Below are 15,261 nucleotides of genomic sequence, written 5' to 3'. Positions count from 1 at the left end.
TGATTTATTAGAGGGAGTCAATAACTTCGGACTCTTTTGGAACTAACTGTAAGCATTAGCGGAGTCACTTATGCAGATCTCTTGAGGAGCATGTCTTGAGGTTTAGAATGTTGCGTTAGAAGCTTATGACAAACAATACATAAATATTAGTAGGCAGCAAAGCACTGGAACAGCACTTCTGTGTGTCTATGCACATAAATCTGGGATTAAAAATAAATGCAAATTTATGACAAAGGAAACAAAAACACTCACTTTTAATTAGTTATCAATATATGTTTATACAGCTCCACTAATGTGAACTACAATTAACCTAGACATTCAAGGTTAAACAACTGCTTATACCTAATAGTTTTAGAAATGTTATTAATATTTTTGATGTCAAAATTATAAATGTCAACATTATAAAGACAAGTTTTCTCTTTTATTGATGTAATTCAAGTTTTCTTAGAGTTTTCTTCTTGCTTGCCGTGTTTCTTCAATATTCTTGGGAAAAGCTTTGAGATGTTGGGTTGGCCATGTGCTCTTCTGGTTTCCGATTGTTCCACAGACTCAGGGACGGACCTCAAAGACCCGAATCCTGAGCTGTGAGATGAGACTTTTGACCGCGATGAGCTAACAACTGAACCGCTGTCTGCTCCTGATCGTGATCTGAATGAACTGTAAGCAGAACTTCCCACAGACCTTGTGTCTGACCGCTCATCTCCACTCACTGGGGAAAATAAAATAAAAATCAGTAAGAGGATTAAAAACTCCTACAGAACAAAATTCTGAAATTTAAATCTTTCAATATATTTAAAAAAAAATTATGTAGTCTTTTAGTAATAATTACCAGGTGCCCTTTAAAATATTTTACAAATACTCTATTAATCAGATGAAAATTTTATTTTTGTCTATGAAATATATTACAAGCCTGATCACTATTTATTGCAACTATTTAAAATTTACCATATAGGTTTATAGAGTCTGAAACTTTCAAAAACTTTTGACGAACAAATTATCAGTAAAAACAAGTGCTTAAACTCCAGAAAATGTTGATCATCAACCTAAGGACCTAATTTTATTTCATTTCAGGTTTGCATTTGCTGTTATAGTTCATATCACCTTTGCTATATGTGTAAAAATTTAGAAAATGGAAGATGTACAAAGAAAAATTTTTTTGAGGAAAAACATGGTAACAAATTTATGACAATGTAGACAAAATCATATATTTTCACAACATAGGACTCACGGAAAACAGGGAGACTGGGAGACCAAAGTATACTGAAATATCTAAAAATAAATGAAACAAAATAAAACAAAATGCACTCACAGTTTGGTGATAGTCTGTCCATGCTGTTATGTTTTTTTATGGCCCCTGACCCATAACTTGCGTGAGATGAATCTCTGGACTGTGATGATCCAAAAATTGAGTATGCTCCTGATTGTGATCTGAATGAACCATAAGCAGAACTTCCCATAGACAATGAATCAGATCCATCATCTCCACTCACTGTAATAATGAAAGCAGAGAGCAGATCAGTAGTAGAACATTCACATTAATGCATTTGACAGACACTCTTATCCAAAGTGACTGACATGACATTAAAGGAATATATTCATCAGTTCATGTGGTTGTGAATTATTCAGATAGTCAATCAAGGTTATGTCATCTCTAAATGGGTCAGGGAATGGAAGATTCCCTTCACTGCAGCACTTTGGTTCACACAGAAACAGAACATTAAATGATTGTAATATTCAAGCTGTTTGACTTTGACCCTGCAGCTCTGACTTCCAGTGTTGGGGTAACGTGTTACAAGTAAAGTGGTTTTGTTATCAGATTACTAGTGAAATAACGCATTACTTTAAATTACAACAAATTAATGCAATATTGTAATGCATTCATATTTAAAGTAACTTACACCATCATTGCTGGTTTCCTAATTAATTTAAACAGGGCTGAACCTGATGAGTATCAGGATGGGAGGATATTTAAGAAAAACTAAAACTGTACGACATGTTAGTGAGTGTTAGAGCTCAACCTGAGATCTGTATGAAGGACACTAAACTATTTAAAACTACACCTGGACAACTCAAGAATAATGAGGAGGAAACACAACTGAGACTGTGTGTAGATAATATTCATACAATTTTATGATTTCACTCACTAGTCTGTGATCTGTTGTCCTCTCTCCAATTGTCCATTTGTTCTTTCGTTTTCTTTATACCATCAATCTCCTGTAAAATATTTCTATCTATTTCAAAATGGCAGCTGTTGTTTTGTGTCACTGTCTCCTCAATCTTCTCCAGCAGCTCCTTGATCTGAGTGTGGTCGCTCCTGTTCTGATTGTTGAGAACATGATATCTGTTCCCACATTTGTCCAGCAGCCACTGGAGATCCTGCCCTTCACTCTCAATGTGCTGCTCTATAGATGTGTCTAACAGAGAGTCTCCATGAGTGAACAGCACTATAGTGTGACTCCAGACTCTCTCACCGAGAAGATCCAGATGACCCTGCAATGCTTTTCTCTCAGTCTCTTTAAATCTAGTTTCCACACGTATGATCAGTAGTACAGCGTGTGGTCCTGAAGGACACAGAGACACACTAAGCACAATCTCCTGTTTCAGTAACTCAGGACTCTTCTCTACAGTGTAATTACTCCACCATCCTGGAGCTTCAATGACAGTGATGTGTCTGTCTGCTACTTCTCCATGTCTCCTCACACACTGAGCAGATCTCTTCAAGTCAAACTCCTCTCTGCCCAGGATGCTGTTTCCTGTTGAACTCTTACCAGCAAGTTTATACCCCATTAACACAATCCTCAGCTCTGAGAGACGTTGGACATCCCCTGTAACAAACATAGAATAAAACACACTTATGCAAAATATTGTACTGAGAATGTGTAAATAACTGCTCTAAAAAGGTCAATCCATCTCATTTGGTCCAAAATTTCTAAAGTTGGTTGCGCAACCATTTTGGATTTTCCTGATTTTTATGGTTACCTACTGTATATTACACGTATTCGTGAATGGAAACTTCAATGTCTCAGCTCAGGAAGGTTGTAGCTCCTTGGATCAAAAAAATTATCTTAAAGCACATTACAAGGTATTTTTGTAACCTTGGCGAGATCTGTGCCTTGCCACAATTCTGTTTCTGAGCTCTTCAGGCAGTTCCTTTTGACCTCATGATTCTCATTTGCTCTGACATGCACTGTGAGTTGTAAGGTCTTATATAGACAGGTGTGTGGCTTTGCTAATCAAGTCCAATCAGTATAATCAAACACAGCTGGACTCGAATGAAGGTGTAGAACCATCTCAAGGATGATCAGAAGAAATGGACAGCACCTGCGTTAAATATATGAGTGTCACAGCAAAGGGTCTGAATACTTAGGACCATGTGATATTTCAGTTTTTCTTTTTTAATAAATCTGCAAAAATGTCAACAATTCTGTGTTTTTCAGACAATATGGGGTGCTGTGTGTACATTAATGAGGAAAAAAAAAGAACTTGAATGATTTTAGCAAATGGCTGCAATATAACAAAGAGTGAAAAATGTAAGGGGGTCTGAATACTTTCCGTACCCACTGTATATAAACATTTAGCATATTCTTGTTCCTAGTTAGCCTTATAATTTAACACTGAATGTAATGATCAAGATCACATTTCTTCATTCAAGGACATCAGTAATGGGAAGGATTTGAGACTTTAGTTTTGAGATCTTAGTTTTATGCGGCTAAGAAAGTGCTTTTTTAAAATAAATTTTAAAAACCTCACTTTCAGGTTGATTTTCTCTGGTGGGGGATCAGATAAGAAGCTGAAATTGTCAGAGATACAGTATAAGTCTTCTCTATGGTAGCATTCTGCATAATAATTATAAATTTAAGATTCTTCTGGTTAAATAGCTAGAAGAAATCTGGGAGAAAAATATTAAGACAAGAATATGACAGGATTAACACATACTTTAAATAAAGATAAATGTTTTACCAAGTTCTGGATTAAGTTTGAGGCTAATTCTCACAAAACTGTATTTTCTGCAAGCCTTTTAAGGTAAATTACAAATATGTTTCAGTTTTCATAATTTACAATGTGTGTAAACAGTGTGACAGTAAAAACTGGGAGTAACAATAAATGTTATGTTTGTTTAGAGCTTTTTTACATGAATAACTACATGTAGCGCAATACCAAATGGGATCACAGGGAGATGCCAAAAGAGTACTAAACCAGCTGCCTTGACCTAACTGCATAGCAATAAGGGCGATAAAATAATCAACCTTTTTGGATTAGATTTGAGGATGCTTATTGGCTGATTGGCTAAAACTGCTATATAGACCCACTATCGCCTACTATATAGATTTCTCTATTGCCATAGAGCTGAAAATGAGACATGCGGACAGGCAAAGGCGACATATAGGGAGTAGGGACGATAATAATAAGTAATATTTTTCATTATTATTATTATTTTGTGTGTGTGGTTCAGGCGTTGTGGCGCCCTCTATTGGTCAGCCGCTACATGACAGTTGTGCACAAGGGGGCGCTGCAAACGTCCAAACGGGACCTATAACCAAATAACCAAAAATGTCCTGTAGGCCATGACTCAAAAACAGTTGCCGTGGTTAAATCAAGTAAAAAAAATACCAATACAAAGAAGTAAGCACTCAAAAAATTAGGAAAATTAAAAATGGTTAAGCAACCTGCATTAGACCACTGGAGATGGATTGACCCTAAAATTTCCTAAGCCAGGGATAATGTACAGTCATTATCTCAAATTTATCCTAAAAGTGTTATCAGGACCCCAAAGTGACATTGAGCATGTATGTTGAATTAGAAATGATGTTCATGAAATGCTAAGCACAATATTTAAGCATTCTTGACCAACAAACACCAAACAACATTTGTTGTCGGACTGATAACGTCAGGAAACATGTCATAATTTTCTTACTGATCCAACAAAACTCAAGAGTCACTGCAAACTGATGTTCTTTTTCTTTAAGTCTCTCAATAATGTCCATCATCCAAATGAAAACAGACAGAACAGAGAAACACAGAGCAGAATAACAAAACACAGCCGTGGCTGCACTAAGTATGTTGACTCACTCATCTGTGATCTGACGTCCTCTCTCTGTTTTTTCATCCTCTTCATTCGTTCTTCTGCTCTCTCTTTCTCTGCTCTTCTTCTCTCTTTCAACTCCTGTAAAATCTTTCTGTCTATTTCAAAATGGCAGCTGTTGTTTTGTGCCACTGTCTCCTCAATCTTCTCCAGCAGCTCCTTGATCTGAGTGTGGTCACTCCTGTTCTGATTGTTGAGAACATGATATCTGTTCCCACATTTGTCCAGCAGCCACTGGAGATCCTGCCCTTCACTCTCAATGTGCTGCTCTATAGATGTGTCTAACAGAGAGTCTCCATGAGTGAACAGCACTATAGTGTGACTCCAGACTCTCTCACCGAGAAGATCCAGATGACCCTGCAATGCTGTTCTCTCAGTCTCTTTAAATCTAGTATCCACACGTATGATCAGTAGTACAGCGTGTGGTCCTGGAGGACACAGAGACACACTGAGCACAATCTCCTGTTTCAGTAACTCAGGACTCTCCTCTACAGTGTAATTACTCCACCATCCTGGAGCTTCAATGACAGTGATGTGTCTATCTGCTACTTCTCCATGTCTCCTCACACACTGAGCAGATCTCTTCAAGTCAAACTCCTCTCTGCCCAGGATGCTGTTTCCTGTTGAACTCTTACCAGCTCTTCTATACCCCAGTAACACAATCCTCAGCTTTGAGAGACGTTGGGCTTCACCTGCAACAAAGACAAAACACACATATCTAAAACATTGTACTGAGAATCTGTAAATAACTAAAATGTCAATCCATCTCATTTGGTCCAACAATTCTAAAGTTGGTTGCTCAACCATTTATCTCATATACAAGATATATTAACATAAATAAAAATTTTCATTAAATGTAAAATGTAATGTTCAAGATGAGAGTTCCACATTCAGGAATGTTTAAAATGGGAAGGATTCAAGTCACATTTTTTTAGAGAGTGCCTGACTAAGTATAGTGCAGATGCAAAAATGTTCAGGTTTGAGCCTTTATAAATAGATTTGAGATGTTATTTTTATATGGCTGAGAAAGTTTGAGGTTTGAGGCTAATTCTCACAAAACTGAATTTTCTGCAAGTATTTTTAAGGTAAATTAAATATATATTTTAGTTTTCATAATTCACAATGTATGTAATGCTCTCAATGTCAAATGCAGAAACATCATGCATTCATGACCTCAAGGTTAGATTATTGTAATGCTTTATTGTGTGGTTGTTCTGCACGCTTAATAAACAAACTCCAGCTGGTCCAAAATGCAGCAGCTAGAGTTCTTACTAGAACCAGGAAGTATGACCATATTAGCCCGGTTCTGTAAAATAAGTCGAGATAACTGCAGGCTGGAGTAATAGGCATAGCAAAAGGTTAGGGCATGCCAAAAGGTAGGGGCGTGGAGAAAGGTCTTTATGATTGGTCGATAAAGCCGTCTGTCAGGGTGTGGGGGTAGAGTTGGGGGTAGGGTATTAGGAGTAGTTTCTGTTGTACTGATTCACCTTTCAGAACGCCTCCTTTTAGCACACCCATTGCTCCAGGCTGCAGCTACTATTTGGATCCATTCAGAAATACTAAACCCAGTGACACACATGAAAAATAAAAACTATTCTGAATATGATCTGAAGGCATGTTGACATCATCATTTATTAATTCCTCTGTCAGAGCGAATGTTCGTGTCTGCTTTTGAAGTGTCTGATGCCCATATGTGACCCTGGACCACAAAACCAGTCATAAGGGTCAATGTTTTGAAACTGGGATTTATACATCATCTGAATGCTGAATAAATAAGCTTTTGATGTATGGTTTGTTAGGATAGGACAATATTTGGCCGAGATACATCTATCTGAAAATCTGGAATCTGAGGGTGCAAAAAAATCAAATACTGAGAAAATCGCCTTTAAAGTTGTCCAAATGAAGTCCTTAGCAATGCATATTACTAATCAAAAATTAAGTTTTGATATATTTACGGTAGGAAATTTACAAAATATCTTCATGGAACATGATTTTTACTTAATGTCCTAATGATTTTTGGCATAAAAGAAAAATCTATAATTTTGACCCATACAATGTTTTTTTTGGCTATTGGTAAAAATATACCCAAGCGACTTAAGACTGGTTTTGTGGTCCAGGTTCACATATGTACATGGGTCATTCCTGGGATTCGGTGCCTTTTGTGTCCTCAGTAAATATCATGATATTATTGCCTTAAAATTTTAAAGTTGTCTTTGATGTAAATAACACCTTTGGAACTTTAAGCATATTTAATTTTTTTTTAATAATTCTAAACATTTTACAGCATTTAAACCACCAAATATCACCATCTTTCCTATGTCCCCGGGCCTGTCTGCTTTTTTGATGATCAACACGACACTTAATATGAGTGATTTTTTAAAATTATTATTTTGTCGTTTGCTATATCAGTAATTGTTTTCTCTAATGTATATATTTTTTCCAAGTATTAAATTCATGAAAAATAAGGTAACACTTTATTTTAAAGGTATCCTTGTTACACGTTACATGTACTTACTATTATAATAACAATTAATTATGCATAATTACATGTAAGTAATGCTAAGACAAACCCTAATCCTAACCATATAGTAAGTACATGTAGTTAATTAATATTACTCAGTACTTAAATGTATATGGCATTGTATTGTATTGTATAACTTTACACTATAACAAGGACACCTTAAAATAATACATGTTTTTAGCTTGTCCCTCAAAATATTGTCCACCCTGTTATATTGAACTACTAGCCCTTTAAATTAAAGTTGGAAAAAGGAAATTACATCATAGCAAATGGCTGACATCATTTCCTTGGAGGGAAAACTACTGGGGAAGGTGAGTGAGAGCATCTGTTTTGTTAATTGTCTGTTTTTACTTATTTTATCTTCCCAATTTGATGTGGTCAACTTCAAAATTTCCACCCTGTTAACAGTGGTGTAATGTAACGAAGTAATAATACTTTGTTACAGTACTTAAGTCTTTTTTGGGAGTATCTGTACTTTACTTGAGTTTTTATATTACAGCCAACTTTTACTCCACTACATTTCCTAATTAAAATGTATACTTTTACTCCGATACATTTCCCCGAAGCATATTCATTACTTACTACAAAAAAGTCAGAAGTCAGAAGAGCACGGACTGCAGGAAAGCAGATTTGACGAATCAATGGTCTGGCATCTGCAAGTTAGACTCGTTAAAACACCTTTGCTCATTTGCAAACAAGTGCACGCACAACCGGCGCAGATGATTTCATTTTCCACTCAAGTTGAGTCTGGGGTGTGCGATATACAGTATATCTTCTGCGATAATATTGTAAGTGTTGTTGTAATGATGTGCAATTTGACATTATCAAGTATATCACCAAATCACACAAACAGAGACAGAGTACATGCACGTGATTTATTAATCTATTACAGGGGTGCCCAAACTCGGTCCTGGAGGGCCGGTGTCCTGCAGAGTTTAGCTCCAACTTGCCTCAACACACCTGCCTTCAAGTTTCTAGTATGCCTAGTAAGAGCTTGATTAGCTGGTTCAGGTATGTTTAATTGGGGTTGGAGCTAAGCTCCTTAGGACACTGGCCCTCCAGGACCGAGTTTGGGCACCCCTGGTCTATTAAAACTCCAAATTTAAGGCATTCTAAATTGTAGACTGCAAAAATGCTTCTGTATGCTTTTTATATTTATATAATTTAAAATAGTTAACTTAATCTACATCACGCAAAGAGTACTGTTTTTCTGCAGATATCAGCATGATAACACATTTAATAATAATTTTATACAAGTTCAGTAAAGCAATAAGTGACTTACATTTTAGACATAATATTGCCTGTTTTTTCTCAATTTTGCCAATGAAAATAGTTACAAACAAAGATCACAGCACTGTTTTGCGTCTCTGAGCAATGGTGTTTACTTATTGAATGAATCAGCTTTTTGAACGAATCAGTTGAATAAATGATTCAGTGATTCACTTATTAAATTAAATGAAATTAAATTTATTCATTTAGCAGACACAAAGCAACTTACAGTGCATTCAGTCTATAAATCTTTTATCAGTATGTCTGTACCCTGGGAATTGAACCCACAACCTTTGCACTGCTAACACAATGCTCTACCACTGAGCCACAGGAACATTAACAGAGTTGAATGCTTTGTTCCTGAATGAATTAGCCATTGTAAGGAATCTGTATAATCTCAATGACTCACTCATTAACAGTCACTTGCTGGCAGTTTTAATTTCACATTTCGACTATTTTTTCATGTTTTAAATTATTTCAAATATCAGTATTCAATGTTTTATGTTAAAAACAAAACATTATTTATCCATCTGTAACTGCAGGTTAAATAAATCCATGTCTCCTCTGTGATACATTAAACGGTGTAAATACATCTAAATGCCACTTCAGATGCAGATTCCAGAAATGTTTTCTTATGTTGGAATGAAAGACACTAAGTACCGGATGAAGTGCTTCTTATTCTTACACAAAAAATGCAAAATGGAAGAAAAAGTTCAAACTGAACACAATCTTGCTACTCAAGCTGTGTATTAACATTGTTTAAATATATATTTATTTGCTTCTTTTCCATTTTGCATTTACTTGTACTTTTACTTTCAATACATAAGTACGTTTAAGATTTTTTTAAAAATCGGTGACTTCAACTTCTACCAAAGTCATTTTCTGGTAAGATATCTGTACTTTAACCTGAGTATGCATGACTTTCGGGTACTTTATACACCACTGCCTGTTAAGGGGAATATGAAAAAAGTAAATAGAAATTCTTATTTGTAAAAGAAGCATTAAAAAAAACATCCAATTCTTTATTTTACAGACCTTAGCTTTTTTTGCTCATACTTTGTTAGTGTCAACCTGTTAAGTCAGAAAACCTAACAGGGTGGACACATTTAGTGTACATAGTGATAGTGAGAGCAACTGATGTTTAAGTTGAAGTAGTAGTGCATTTAAACTTTATTACATTTTACATATGATGTTTTACATAGTGTTTCCACCACAACCAAGTTCAAACTAAATTAGTATTGTAATCAGCTGTATGTCTCCCAAAGAATGTCCATACATTTAATTCATAAATCTTTCAAATTGTTGTTCATTTGTCCCTAACAGGGTGGACATTTTTGGTCCTCCTTCACATTGAATTTGGCTCATAATTGCTTAAATTTAAAAATCTTAGGTCGACCAAAATTATTTTTTACATTTTGCATCTCCCTATCATAATTGCATCAGAATTCATTTTTAAAAAATTTTCATTTTTTAAGTGTTACGATGTTCAAAAGGCACTGAATACTGGGAAGGACCCACATAATCACCACTGACCCTCCAAAACACACTTCTTCAGCGAGCATCAGTTACAAAATACTCACCAGACATGAGACCATATTGAAAAGTGCAACATTGTTGGTTGCTACATACTGCTGTGTGCTCTTTCTGTCTCTCCACATTACTGCTGCTCAACCAGGTGCGGAGGAGAGGAAGGTGATCACTCGCACCTGCCTGCAAGCTCAAAAGCTGTTCAACATGCCTACCACACTGAAGCTTGACTTCCAGAATGTTATACCTCTCGCCTGCCTTGTGTTGCTCTTGTAGTTTTGTCAGAGATTGATACTGTGTAAAACTTACTCGGGTTATGGCTTATTGTAGCCTTCCAAAAGGTAATTAGCTTTGTTGCGCTATGTGTCTCTCTTTGTTGGAAGCCGTAGGGAGTTAGCATACATTTCTGTTGTTAATTTTCTTTTGTTTTGTCAGTTTAGACAGTTTTTCTCCTTAACTAGTCAGAGGGTCATTTTGTTTGTTGTTTTGGCCTTTTCCCCCTCCTGAAGTCTATTTTGCTTCCTATTTTACTATGTCATTTGGAAATTTTGTAAGTAAAATACTTTATTTTGGAACTTAACGTGTCTGTTGGGCCGGGCAGGGGACTGGTACTGGTACTCACCCCAACCAAATTTCTATTTACTTTTCTCTGTTACCCCCTTACCCTAGACCCTTACATCTGGGAAGTAACATCATGCAAAATGCAATCTTTGTGGTCAGTGTGCTGAGAGAGCACATACACGGTTTGTTTCAAATAAATAATACGATTCACGCATGCCTGATATATGACTCCTATATGTCACTGTAATCGTCTTTACCTTGATTACAATCGTCTTCCAATCAAACCTTCACTAGAGAAACAATTGTTTAATATTATCCAACCCCTATATACTCTTGTCCTGACTGTAGCAGTGGCTCATTAGGGGGCGATACAATAATCAGCCTTTTCAGATTAGATCTGAGGACACTGATTGGCTGCCTAAACTACTACATAGACCCGACTCCTGCAAATTATTTTTCTATCACCCCAGAGACATGCTTGCAGGCAAAGGAGACATACAGGGCAAGCATATTTTGCACAGATGATTTTCTATCATACCATATCAAATAAATATCAATTTACATAATTTAGAATAATAATTATTATTATTATTATTTTGTGTGGGTGGTTCAGGCAGAGCAGCGCCCTTTATTGGCCAGGTGCCACAGGACAGGTGTTCCGCTAGGGACCTCTGCAAATGTCTAGAACGGACAGACCTATAACCAAATAACCCAACATATCTTGTGGGTTATGACTCAAAATCAGTAAAAAGATGTAAGCACTCAAACAATAGGAAAATTGCAAATGGTCAAGCAACCTGCATTAGACCACTTGAGATGGATTGACCATAAAATTAATTTCTACATAAAATAAGTCAGGGATAAACTACAGTCATTATCTCAAAACAGGATTATCAGAACCCCAACATGACACTGAGCCTGAGTGTTTGAATAAAAAAAAATTATGCTCATAAAATGCTAAGCACAGTTTTTAAAGCGGTCATATGATGCGATTTAAAGTTTTCCTTTCTCTTTGGAGTGTTACAAGCTGTTCGTGAACAGATAAGATCCCTAAAGTTGCAAAGACTAAAGTCTCAAACTCAAAGAGATATTCTTTATAAAAGTTAAGACTCGTCCACGTCCTCCTAAAAGGCCACATGTCTACGTCACTGTGTGGGAAGATTTGCATAACGCCGCCCAAATGTTCACGCAAAGAAAGAAGGCGTAACTTTGATTATCGCTGTAGTATTGTTGCTGCCGCCGTCATGTTGTGAAGACGCTGCGTTTGACCTTCCAAAAGAGGACACAACTAGAAATCAGTGGTTAAGTTGTATTTACAACACTGTTCCAGAACACTTCAACCCAAATATCCGTGTGTGTGCAAAGCATTTTACTGAGGAATGTTTCCTGAACCTACAATGCCGCTGTTCTGACTCACAGACTGTAAGTACGTTTTTTATATTTAAAGAATTTGCCACTGATGATTCAAACGGGAGTTTTGAGCAGTGTAGAGTAGCGCTTGTAATTTTTCCGATCACAAATGCAGACATGGTTTTATGTTTACGCGGCGCGATGTAACGCAACACATAAAAAGACAGTATAAGTCATTATAATCAGTAAATATGTCCCCACTGGATGCAACAAATGCCTCGTTTGTAATTGGTTTTATTGTTTTTGTCTCGTCGCACCAGGACACGGCATCACAGTTTGGTAAATACTAAGTATGTTGACTCACTCATCTGTGATCTGACGTCCTCTCTTACTTTTTTCATCCTCTTCATTCGTTCTTCTGCTCTCTCTTTCTCTGCTCTTCTTCTCTCTTTCAACTCCTGTAAAATCTTTCTGTCTATTTCAAAATGGCAGCTGTTGTTTTGTGCCACTGTCTCCTCAATCTTCTCCAGCAGCTCCTTGAACTGAGTGTGGTCGCTCCTGTTCTGATTGTTGAGAACATGATATCTGTTCCCACATTTGTCCAGCAGCCACTGGAGATCCTGCCCTTCACTCTCAATGTGCTGCTCTATAGATGTGTCTAACAGAGAGTCTCCACAGGTGAACAGCACTATAGTGTGACTCCAGACTCTCTCACTGAGAAGATCCAGATGACCCTGCAATGCTTTTCTCTCAGTCTCTATGGCTGTGCTTTAAAATAAAATTGGTAACACTTTAGAATAGGGAACACTTATTCACTATTAACTACGACTTTTCCCTCAATAAATTCCTTATTTGCTGTTTATTAATAGTTAGTAAGGTAGTTGTTAAGTTTAGGTATTGGGTAGGATTAGGGATGCAGAAAAAGGTCATGTAGAATAAGGCGTTAATATGTGCTTAATTAGTACTAATAAATGGCTAATATTCTATTAATATGCATGCTAAGAAGCAACTCGTTAAGAGACCCTAAAATAAAGTGTTACCAAATTATTATAATCTTATTTCAAGTGATAAAGGATTTTCAAAGTGACAGTAAATACTGTATGGTTAACCCTGCCTGGTTTACATGCTTGTGAATGATTAATAGTTGAAAACATTAGAAATTTAGAGAAGTAATCAAAAAGTAATCAAATATAATCAGTTACATTACTTTAATGAAGTAATTGAAATAGTTACACTACTTACTACATTTTAGATAGGGTAACTTGTAATCTGTAACGTTTAACCTATTACATTTCCAAAGTAACCTTCCCAACACTGGCAATATGGTTAGGGTTATGGGTACTATTTTACATTTACTGCAAATAGCATCTACTTTTTATTTAGTGCAAGGAAAATACTTTTTTGCTTTTAACACTTACTGTAAATACTCTGTGTAATAATACATGTAACTCCACTCGTTTAATAAAATTTTTAATAAGGCAGTGATTTTATACTTGTCATTATCACAAAATATATCACTGTCACATAGTCTCTGACGAGAACTGCATGCCAGTAACACTTTAGAATACTGTTCCATCGTTAATGAATAACTATATAGGAACAAATGACTAATGCACTATTAACATTCTAGTAACTATCAAGAAACTCTGATTAACAATTAAGTAGTGCTCGGTTGAAACTGATAGTTCACTATTTGCTAATCAATAACTAATATTTTCTCTCCTGGAGAAATATTAAGAACTACTGTATACAGGTTCATAACTAATGCCTAATGTATAATTAATTCTAAAGTGAAGATCATGATGATAATCCACTAGTAATGACTCAAGTATTACCAAATCCTTCTAAAGGAACTCCTAATTACTTGGATCAGTATTCTAAAGTGAAAAGCATGATAACTTCCTAATATTAACTGATGTCATTGTAAGCTTTTGAGATATATGTAAGGTTTTGGATAGTAATGACTCGTGTGTTACTACATCCTTCTGAAGAAATTATTAATTATTTGGATCAGTATTCTAAAGTGAAGATCACAGTAACCCACTAGTAATGATTTAAGTGTTAGCAAAATTAATTACTAACCAGAACCTTACAAAAACCTCAAAAGTTTACAATGACTTCAGTAATTACTAGGGAGTTATCGTGATCTTCACTTTAGAATACTGATCCAAAAACTTAGTAATTCCTTTAGAAGAATATAGTAACACCTGAATAATACATACTTTACAAAACCCTCAAAAGCTTACACTGATTTCAGTCATTAGAAATCTTCATCAATTTGACAACAAACGCACTGCAAATGCTCACAACACAACCAAATAAAGAAACGTGCTGCAATCGAACTGGTGAAGATGTTTTCTTGATTTGCTGGTGCTTTTTCTATTTGCAAGTGTTTTGTGAAGTTGCAGCGCGTTGAGCTCTCTTGGCCACCGTAGGCTTGCTTAGTTGGGGACACTTATTTTCCAGCAATTTCGTCGATGAGATTGCACAGATACTATTTAAACTAAACTGAGCTGGATGATGGCATCACTGAATTCAATGATGAACTGCTTTCAACTGAAAATTTAGTGTTTACTATTGTCATTTTGCATTATTGACAATGGCTGTAGTTATATTAACTATCGGGGGCTAGGCAAATAGTACTAGCATAAACGCTGATTATTGTTTGAGCTTTATTCAAGTTGTTCGTAGTTATTTTAACTATCGGGGGGCTAGATAAAAATACTGTCGAAATATTAACATATTTCATAGTACTAGCATCAGTTCACTCTCCTGTGATGTGACCCTGTTCCCCTCACACACACACACACACACACACACACACACACGGCGCATTACTCTGTGCTGTGCAAAATTCTGCATTTGAACAGTCAATAGTAAATACTTAAACTGATAACAAAACATACTTACAGTACAGTCGCTGATTCAGAAGCGCCAGATTATCATAGCA

At 36.0% G+C, this 15,261-nt stretch overlaps 1 protein-coding gene across 1 annotated transcript in view; it reads right to left on the bottom strand.

The window, feature by feature from the left end:
* Positions 1–434: 434 nt before the first annotated feature.
* LOC107575009 (GTPase IMAP family member 8-like) overlaps positions 435–15,261 on the bottom strand; it is a 24,525-nt gene continuing 9,698 nt past the window's right edge. The window contains exons 3-6 of the mRNA XM_016261424.1: positions 5,071–5,775; positions 2,145–2,825; positions 1,310–1,489; positions 435–709 (exon numbers count right to left, since the gene is read on the bottom strand). Of these exons, the coding sequence (XP_016116910.1) occupies positions 435–709; positions 1,310–1,489; positions 2,145–2,825; positions 5,071–5,775 (1,841 nt within the window). The remainder of the gene's footprint in view (positions 710–1,309; positions 1,490–2,144; positions 2,826–5,070; positions 5,776–15,261) is intronic.

The sequence above is a fragment of the Sinocyclocheilus grahami genome, unplaced genomic scaffold, assembly GCF_001515645.1.
Source record: "Sinocyclocheilus grahami isolate Dianchi unplaced genomic scaffold, SAMN03320097.WGS_v1.1 scaffold2433.1, whole genome shotgun sequence".
In the NCBI taxonomy this organism is placed as follows: domain Eukaryota; kingdom Metazoa; phylum Chordata; class Actinopteri; order Cypriniformes; family Cyprinidae; genus Sinocyclocheilus; species Sinocyclocheilus grahami.
Note: the sequence above shows the minus strand (reverse complement) of the source record. Positions and strands in the feature narration are given on the sequence as shown.